The following is a 9,724-nucleotide window of genomic DNA, read 5'->3' on the forward strand; positions in this document are numbered from 1 at the left end:
AGAATTTATCTCTCCTCCATACACTATATTTATAGTAATAAAACAGTTCTGTTGCTATAGCAAAATAAACCAAATCTGCTATTATCTTGGGGAGAGAGATTGGATTGTAGCAAAGGCTGGGTGGAGGTAGTGATGGTGCTGGTGGAGGACTGGGGGGGTTCTGTCTGCAGGAGTCTGTAATTAAAGTTTTCATCGTGGAACGCCCCCCCCCCCCCCCCACACACACACACACACAACCAGCCCACCCACATAAACACAGACACTCATAAACAATCACTCAGTAAAATGGTTGAGTTGGCACAAACTGGTCAACGTGAGTCAACACAGCAAGTCTAAAAACAACTTTGTTTGTATTAAATGTGTCGTGTTCAAGTCAAGGCAAAGATGTAGTACATGATGGGCCTGACCTGTCGTTAATGTTTGATGCAACCACATTCACTCAAAGACAGCCAGTGGGCCTTTTTATACACGCTGTATATTTTAAGCAGCCATTAATCATTGCAGTTTGACATCCAAGTGTTTGTCTGTTGCTCCATTTTTTTGTTAAAAGGGAGTGACAAAGGCCGAACGGCTGACTGACGGCCTGCCTGACTTGCTGACTGTCCCAGTTGTATATCTGACTGACTAGAATTCATTGGGTTCATTCGGTTGCTTTTTGAGTCAGTGGCTGATGTATGAGTAACAGCTCTACTCCAATGCTGTGCAGATGAGATGTTGTGAGCGTGTCTCCCCTCAGTGTTCACATTGTGCCATTGCAGCGCATACCATCAGAACCCTGCTCTCCAGGTCACACAAAAACCACTGTATTGCACAGTTCTTGAATGGGTCCAGTCTAACAGTCAAAGGTGTAAAGAAGAAGGGGGTCAGTAATGTCGATTTTATATTAGATTAATTTACGACACGTGCACTTATTTCTTTGGGCGTAAATCTTGTGGAAGTTGGATAAATACTTCCTGGACACTACAATAATTTTATACATTAAAGTAGATTTGTACAATCACTTTTATGCATATTAACATATGTACTACAGTTACATGTAACGGGAATATGCAATTTCATTACAAAAGTTTTTTTATTGTAATCAATTACATTACTGGGATAAAATGAGTAATTACATTATAGCTGCTTTTTAAAATTTCCATGATTAAAATGTTAGTTACATTTGAAAAATAGCCATATCACTTCGTTCTTATAGCCTACGCTTGTGATTGGCTATCTCTGGTCATGTGCCATTCTGCTGTAATCTTAACCATGACATATTTTTCCAAATATGACTTCGAAGTAACACCTGGTGGTGCAATCTATGAGTTTGTCTGAGATTTTTGAAAAGGCTAGACTCATTGTTACTCTTTTGAACACATAAAAGAACATTGACTTTGGAACAGTTTCACCTTTATAATTTTGGACTTTTTTGATGGAACATTCATTTATCTGGTTTGTCATATGAAGTCTAAATTGTGCACATTTGTCTTGAGGTCACCATGGTATCACGTTTGGCACATGCTGTACACATAGATTCATATTCACACAATCTTATTGATCGCGGTGCGGGCAAGGGTGCCGGTCAGAAACGTAATAAAAATGTCATCAAATGTAGCCTAATTAGTTATATTACTTTGATGTATATTACTTTGAATTTGATGTCTGCAACATCTTCCAAAAAAGCTGAGACAGAGGCAGCGAAGACTGGGAAAGTTGAGGAATGCTCAAAAAACACCTGTTTGGAACATTCCACAGATAAACTTGTTAATTGGAAACAGGTGAGTATAAAATGAGTTGAGTATAAAAAATGAGCATCCCCAGAAGCCTCAGTTGCTCACAAGTAAAGATGGGGAGAGGTTCACCGATTTGTGAACAACTCTCGTAGCAAATAGTCGAACAGTTTTAGGAACAATGTTTCGCAACATACAATCACAGGGAATTTAGGGATTTCATCATCTAGGGTACATAGTATCATCAAAAGATTCAGAGAATCTGGAGAAATCTCTACACGAAAGCGTCAAGGACAAAAAACGAACATTGACTGCGTGTGACGGTCGAGCCCTCAGGCAACATCGGATTAAAAACTGGCATCATTGTGTAAAGGATATTGCCACATGGGCTCAGGAACACTTCAGAAAACCATTGTCAGTTAACACAGTTCGTCGGTGCATCTACAAATGCAAGTTTAAAACTCTACCATGCAAAGTGAAAGCCATATATCAACAACACCCGGAAACTCCGCCGGCATCTCTGAGCCCGAGCTCATCTGCGATGGACTAACGAAGTGGAAAAGTGTGCTGTGTTCTGACGAGTCCACATTTCAAATTTTTTTTTGGAACTCTTGGACATTGTGTCCTCCGGGACCAAAGAGAAATAGGACCATCCGGATTATGATTGACATAATATGCCTCAAAAGTACTCCTCCAACTCAACCCACCAAAGTGGCTGGTGGGAGAGGAAATGTTACCCATCATTGCTGAAATCTACCCACAAATGGCTACTTGACGGGTGTTAACGTAAAGCCCTAAAAAGGACTGTCTGGATTCTTATCAGCCCAGTTCAAAAGCCAGCATCTGTGATGGTATGGGGTATGTTAGTGCCCATGGCATGGATAACATGGACATATGTGAAACCATTATTAATGCTGAAGGGTACATACAGTATGCTACCATCCAAGCAATGTCTTTATCAGGGACATCCCTGCTTATTTCAACAAGACAATCCCAAGCCACACTGTGCTCGTGTTGTAACTGTGTAGCTTCATAGTAAAAGTATGTGAGTACTAGACTGGCCTGCCAGCAGTCCAGACCCGTCTCCTATTGAAAATGTGTGGCACATTATGAAGCGCAAAATACAACAACGGAGATCCTAGACTGTTAAGCAATTCAAGTTGTAAATCAAGCAAGAATTGGAAAGAATTCCACCTATAAAGTTTCAACAATTAGTGTCCTCTGTTCCCAAACACGTATTGAGTGTTGTTAAAAGGAAAGGTGATGTAACACTGGGGTAAACATGCCACTGTCCCAGTTTTTCTGGAATGTGTTGCAGCCATCAAATTCAAAATGAGTGATTGTAAACAAAATTTATCAATCTGAAAATCAAATATCGTCTTTTTAGTGTATTCAATTGAATATAGGTTGAAAAGGATTTGCTAATCATTATATTCTGTTTTTATTTATGTTATACACAACAACCCAACTTCATTGAAATTGGGGTTTTTGTAAATTTCCAAAGTAATCTTCCCAATATTGCATAGAAATAGGTGTTTCCTACTATACACTCTGTTTGGAAGAGGTGCAGAGGATGAACAATGCTCACCAAGACTAACAGAAAACCTTTTATCGAACAGCTAAGAGTGGCCCCAAATGCAAATTCCCCTGGCTCCTTATGTCAAACACACTGCAACTAATCTAGAGGTGAAAATTGGCAGTGCTTTTAAAATTCTATTCTATTGCAAAATAAAAACAATTCAGATTAGGATTTTATCAAAGGTAAAGCCTTTCCTTTCTTTTAGGGATTTTGAGAGGGTTACACATACAGTACCTTTTTCTCTACCTGACTTAAAAATTGTAACGCTCTCTGTTGGTGTTACCCAGACTTCCCTCTCGATTGCAATTGGTCCACAACGCTGCTGTTCAACTTCTAACTGGAGCACGTACACGAGATTATATTTCACATGTATGGGCATCTCTACACTGGCTCCCAAAACATTTTTGGGAAATATTTTTGTTTGCTTATAAAGCTCTAAAGGGGTTTGCGTCATATCATTATATATCACTGGTGATAATACTGATTATACTTTCCACTTTACACATTTTAAAAATAGTATTGCATCATCTCTCAATTAGCAAACCAACCTGTATCCTCCAAACAGCGGCCGCTACTCTCCGCCACTGTGCTCCGCAGCGCGTTCCAGGAGTAGGGAGAGTCTCCCGACCAGCTATTTGAAATTTCGCTTTTAAATTTATATGTATTTGACAGGGAAGCTGTGCCAAAGCAGGAATGTATATGTACATAATAACTATAAGAGAGAGAAAAAAATCAATTATTTAAAAAAAAAAAAAAAAACACCCCAGAAAAAAGGCCACATTTTCTTCAGGAAGAAAAAGGGCAGGGGCTCAAGCCCCCTTTGATGTTTATGTGTGCATGTGCCTGACTGCCTGTATGCCACATCTCAATTTTCTTTTTTATAGATTAGATTTCAATTTCTTTTAATCGGCCCTCAATGCTGCTCTTCTTTCCTCTTTGTACATGGGATAAATAAAGTATCAATTTGATCATTTTGTGTCCACAGAACACTTCTCCAGCAGCTCCAGAAACTCCAGTCGCATATTTCAGGGAAAGTTTTCCCTCGCACTTGTAAAATGGCCTCAACTCAAACCGGGACATGCCTCATGGTAAGTGTGGCTGCTTGTATTCTCCTTCCGTGGAGTTTTGAATGTACATAAATGGCCAAATGTGTTGTTCTTTATGTGCAGATGATGGCCTTGTGTTTTGTCCTGGTGTTGGGCTCCTTCTCTCCTTGCCTCTCCCCCCTCTCCTTTGTCACTCATCCCTCCTCTTCCTCCTTACATACTCCTTCCCCTCCCTCTTCCCAGTCAGAGGACCTTTACACCATCAATCAGGGTATGTTGCCTCTCAATAATAGCACCTTTCATTTAAAACTCTACAAAGAAAAGTGCTACTAGGAATGACTTAAGAAAAGCAGGCTTGTACAAACAATACTATATATGTTAAAGACAAAGCATAATTGAAAGCACAAGAATAAATCAGTCTGCATAGTTGGAGCAGTGTTGTTTTTTAAAGAAATGCAGTGGGCCTTCTAAAGTTCAATACCGCTGGGGTTATACAATTTGGAATACAAACACAGTGCAGGAAATATACTGTATGGCTCTAAAGATGCACAAAAAGTCAAGTGTTTCAACCGCCATCATGCAAGAAGTCAACATATTTTATTTTGTGACGTCAGCCCACACCAAAAGAAGGAGCAACCTCAACAAGAAAGTGGCTCTCAAACTGTGGTCCAAGTGCCACTAGTGGTACACGGGCTTCCTTTAATGCTACACGACAGAATCACTGAATTAAATGTTCAAACTGTGCACGTTACAGTGGCTTAAACTTTTTTTTTCTTTTTTAATCCAGTACACTACATTTAAGTACAGCTCAGTTGTATTTAACTTTAAGTTCAATACATTTGCATTTAATCTTTTAGAACCGTTTCTTTTCAAACATTTATTTAGGTACAATTTTTATTTAACTTTTGTGTGCAATACCTACATTGTATTGAATCATTATGTGAGACCAGTCTCTTCATAAGTGCAAAATGTTACAGCGGCTTACAATAATATTAATTAATAATATAGTTTTTAGGAACACAACCTCTGGTTAGTTTATAAATGAACACCTCAGCCTAGTACACTGCTGTATTTTAATCTTGGTCAATATAGTGGTACTTGGAGAGCAAGTATTTTTTTAGGAAGTCCTTTGGTGTAAAAAGCGATGATTTCAATTCCAAGCAGTAAGATGCCAGCGTCACCTTGCGCATTGTTAATTCAGATCAATGTTGAACCAGTGTTAATTGTTTTTCATTTAACTTAAAAAAAAAACATAAAAACTCAAAAAAGTAGCTCTGTAATTCACCTTCATTTTTCAGACATTAAAGGCTACATTTTACAATAAAGTATTTTTTTTAACACTTGTTCACCATGCTGATACAATCCAAGACAAGCAAATGACAGTAAGCTGTGTGTGTGTTGTAGTCCGCTCCCGCAGCCTACTCTTCTTCGACGAAGGGTCTCCACTGGAGGAAACCCCTGCAACATTACTAGTGGAGAGGCTGCGGTCTCGAAACCACATCCAGACAAGCCGCCACACAGCTGATGTCCACAGGAACCACACAAGCGGGCCCAAGTTGGACCACAGGTGCGATTAAACCATTCCATCCTCCAAAGTACTTCATGCTACGAGTTGGCTGCCATTGACAATGACGTTTACTTTATCCCCCTCAGAGAAACTAAACCAAACAACGGTTCAGAAGACTTCTGACAGCTTGGACCGCCCTCCTGACTCCAGCTCCAAACTTAACGGCGGCCCCCAAGGCACATATTATATATATACTGTGTGTGTGTGTATATATATATATATATACATACATACATAAATATGAAGATCTCACATTGTTAATGACATCATAGATTTCACTTATTCTATTTAAGCACACATTGACCTCCACAGTGGGTTTCTACTTCACCCTGTGCACTCCACTGGCATATTTAAAGTTTTGCCACTAACATGTTTCAAAGGGAACATGCCTGTGTCCTCCTACACAGGAAGCCATTCAAGTGCCCTCCACTCGTATCTGACGCACTTGGCAACATACAAAAGACTCCAAAAGAAGTGCCAACTGAAGAATGTCTTTATCACACAGTTTGACACCTCACCAGACGAATTAATTTGTGGCTGTGAAAGCTTTGGAAGGTCTAACTCTGTATTCATTTTTCACCTAAAATTTTTTCCTATTCAAGAGTTCTGACAGGAGGGCGAGAAATATAACTTTGAAGTATTTTTATGGCATTTAAAACTGTGTGTGTGTATAGTTGCAGCATCAAAAATGAGCATATTTAAATTATGCAACAAAAAATATTCGGTGTACGGCTTTAAAGTCTAGTTTATACAGCATTTCCTTGTTTTTCTAAATAATGTGATAAAAAGTACAAAAATAACAATAATGTTGCTTCATAATATATCCCGAACATCAAAAAAGAGCATATTTATTTTATGCAACAAAAAAAGCGAAGACGTTGGGACTGTGTAAAGATTTTAAGATTTAGATGGTGGCGTTTAGTTCATGTGCTGTTCTGTGGGCATCCAACTGGAAGTTTGTCTTTTTACTGGAATTCTGTTTTGTTTTACTGCCATCACACAAAAATCACTACTTTTTCCCCTTCTAATGAAAGCAACAGTGAAATCAGGGCAAAAATATCAAACTTTGATTTATTCTAATTTACCACAAACTGGATTTAAAATATAAAAGTAAAATATGCTTGCGTGTACGTATTTATTGCTGTTTGTAGAAAGTGTGTATATTATCGCATTCAATTTCCAGATGTGAAACACCACTAGCATCTTCCAAAAGAACTTCATGTAAAACATTCGCTGTTTGTAGAAAGTGTGTATATTATCGCATTAAATTTCCAGATGTGAAACACCACTAGCATCTTCAAAAAGAACTTCATGTAAAACATTCTTTTCTTCACCACTGTTCTGTTCTTGTGAGAAATTTGGTACAGTACATAGATTCTAATGCCCTAGAGTGTCCACAGAGATGATCTGTCTAGCTCCATCTCACCATTGCTGTGGTTTGATCTACCCCGCAAAATGGCATTTTGTCATGGTTGTCTCAGCAATGGCAATGCATTGGTGTACATAAATGATGTGCAGTTGTAAATAGAGGCCTAGTTTGTGGACTGCAACAACATACTTGCCTGTGGAAACACGTTGCAAAGGCCTGTAATAGGGGAAGAAGAGGGATGGATGGAGGGTTTGGTCACTTTTTCCCAAACTTGGACAACAATGAAACTAAATTGTTTGGGAAAGCTGCGTGAGGAGAAAAATCAAGTAATGTCCACAGGGGATTGTTGTTGTTGTACAGTGTCTTGCATGTTCCTACATATATGCCTATGTTATAGTAGTGTAGAAACCAGCAAAATATTAAAAATCTGCATCAGCATCACTGTCTCTTGACTTTCTTGCTTTATATAGAACTCCATCCTGTGTGAGTTCCAGTTGTTCTTGAACAAAGCCGTAGAGAGTCCAGGCATACATTAGCTGAAGTGTTTCCCGATGAGCTGTTTGCGCAGTTCCTCAGCCTGACCGTCACGGTCCTCGGGTCTCTGCTCCAGAGTTTCCAGCTGCTCCAGGGGGTCTGTCCTTTCCAGAGTCCAGGCATCTAATCCTGACTGCAGGGAGGCATTGTGGAGAACACAACAAGCCAACACGATGGATGAACTCCTTTCTGGTGAGTACTGTGCAGAGCAGTGATGAAAACAGAGGTTTAGTTTATAAACTGTGCATGTCAGAAGCATACTATATGTTCTATAATGTTCGATTTCTCAATGTAAATAGAAACAAAATACCTGCAAATATCCTTTAGTGCCATCTAAACATCTGAATCTGGTCTGGATGGCTCGAAACGTTCTATCCACAATCTCATGCGTAGCCACGTGAGCAAGATTGTATCCAAACTCTGCAGGGGATTCAGGGCAATCCACCGGGGTCATCAACCACTTCCTTAGAGGATAACGGCTGTCACCTAAAAAGCAGAAAAACTTCAACCTCTTTGTTTACCATCAAAAAACTCAACTTCTAGATGTTACCTGGCTATACAAACAGCTCTCACCCAGAAAATAGCCCTCCTCAGTTTCCTGAAGTTTTTTGTAAAGGGCAGATCTTTCCAGAACGTCTATGCTTCTGAGCCCACCGGGCCAGTGAGTTTCTGCGCTAAGTAACAAGCCTCTGGCATCACAAACTAGCTGACAGCCAATGGAGTGAAACCCTTTCTTGTTCACGTACGACGAGTCTTCACTGTTAGGAGCCTTGATAGCGACCTGAACGCAGTCCAGCACTCCCACAACGCCTGTCAATCCCGCCACCCTCTGGAACTCCTGGAAGGTCTGCTCTCGGATCGCAGCGTCTCTGTGCAGGAATCACTATTCTTCATCTATAGTACTTCACTGCAGCATGATAAAGAAGTTGAATTATTTAATCTTCTACCTATTCAACGTGATGAACTGAGGAGCTTTCTCAACCAAAGCTCTGGTCACATTGGAAACACATCTGGACATTGACGCTTGGCTGATTCCAATAGTATCTCCCATTGAAGTCTGGAAGGAACCTGATGTGTAGAAGCCCAAAGCAGCCAGTACCTGGACCTCAGGACTGATGGCTCTGGACCTCTGTGTGCGTCTACAGAGGGACTGGTGCACAGGAGTACAGGTAACAGAAAACAGTCAATCTTAGAAAGATCCGACAGCGTACCCTTGACAGCGTGAGAGAAGATCACCTCTCTGAGTAACTCCACCAAGTACAGAATGAACTCTCTGGGGAAGCCAAACTGCGTAAGGAGGAATTCGTCTGACACCAAGCCTACGTCGAACCGGTCCAGGGTCTTGTGACCGCGGCCATGCAACATTAGATCACAGTCCAGAATGGCTATTGAGATCGCCATGCTGTTTTCGTAATAATAAAAGCAAATATACATTTACATTAGAATATATGCTAATACATAAGGTTCATTCGAACATCAGCCATTATTTAATGTCATAGTTTATAAGAATCAATTATAATGTTAACCCGTTGCTTAAAGGACACATTTTCTGTTGAATCAAATTAACTGAATTAACTGAAACCAACGTGCTAAATCACCAAGAAGCTCCATCTCAAATGAACATGTCACATGGAAACAAGCTCACTATACAATACACACATAAAATAACGGAAATAATGAAAAACAATGCACATAAATAATAAAGCAATGCATTCTTAAATTTTCCTTATTTACGTTAACGATTTACCTACACAGCCAACTACGTCTTCAAAGTAAAAGTGACTTACTGCACTTGTTCTTCGATTCGACAAAATTATTTTTAAGGCTATGTTTTGTACATATCACTTTTAAAGGTAAACTCAGGATTTACTTCTATCTAGCTACATTCTTCTTTGTATTATTTTGATTTGCATATAC

At 39.6% G+C, this 9,724-nt stretch overlaps 2 protein-coding genes across 8 annotated transcripts in view; one reads left to right on the forward strand and one right to left on the reverse strand.

Moving 5' to 3' along the window:
• The window catches only part of creb3l1 (cAMP responsive element binding protein 3-like 1), a 43,165-nt gene extending 35,454 nt beyond the window's left edge, over positions 1-7,711 (forward strand). For 2 of the 3 annotated variants that reach the window (XM_061799981.1, XM_061799988.1), the window contains 4 exons: positions 4,277-4,379; positions 4,461-4,608; positions 5,742-5,904; positions 5,991-7,711. In XM_061799981.1, coding sequence (XP_061655965.1) covers positions 4,277-4,379; positions 4,461-4,608; positions 5,742-5,904; positions 5,991-6,027 — 451 coding nt within the window. In that variant the 3' untranslated portion in view covers positions 6,028-7,711. The remainder of the gene's footprint in view (positions 1-4,276; positions 4,380-4,460; positions 4,609-5,741; positions 5,905-5,990) is intronic. The other variant, XM_061799998.1, reaches the window with a different exon arrangement.
• On the reverse strand, positions 6,958-9,613 carry harbi1 (harbinger transposase derived 1). 5 transcript variants are annotated; one of them, XM_061800020.1, is made up of 6 exons: positions 9,555-9,613; positions 9,044-9,209; positions 8,755-8,957; positions 8,381-8,676; positions 8,118-8,293; positions 6,958-8,006 (listed from the first exon to the last, which is right to left on the reverse strand). In XM_061800020.1, the coding sequence occupies exons 2-6, from the start codon at positions 9,206-9,208 to the stop codon at positions 7,806-7,808; spliced, it is 1,041 nt and encodes a 346-aa protein (XP_061656004.1). In that variant the 5' UTR covers position 9,209; positions 9,555-9,613; the 3' UTR covers positions 6,958-7,805. The 5 variants fall into 5 exon arrangements, with proteins under 5 accessions (XP_061656004.1, XP_061656012.1, XP_061656021.1 ...); XM_061800028.1 differs by having other exon boundaries at positions 9,559-9,599; XM_061800037.1 differs by having other exon boundaries at positions 9,542-9,566.
• Between the last annotated feature and the right edge of the window lie 111 nt (positions 9,614-9,724).

The sequence above is a fragment of the Phyllopteryx taeniolatus genome, chromosome 1 (genome assembly GCF_024500385.1).
Source record: "Phyllopteryx taeniolatus isolate TA_2022b chromosome 1, UOR_Ptae_1.2, whole genome shotgun sequence".
NCBI classification, from domain to species: Eukaryota; Metazoa; Chordata; class Actinopteri; order Syngnathiformes; family Syngnathidae; genus Phyllopteryx; species Phyllopteryx taeniolatus.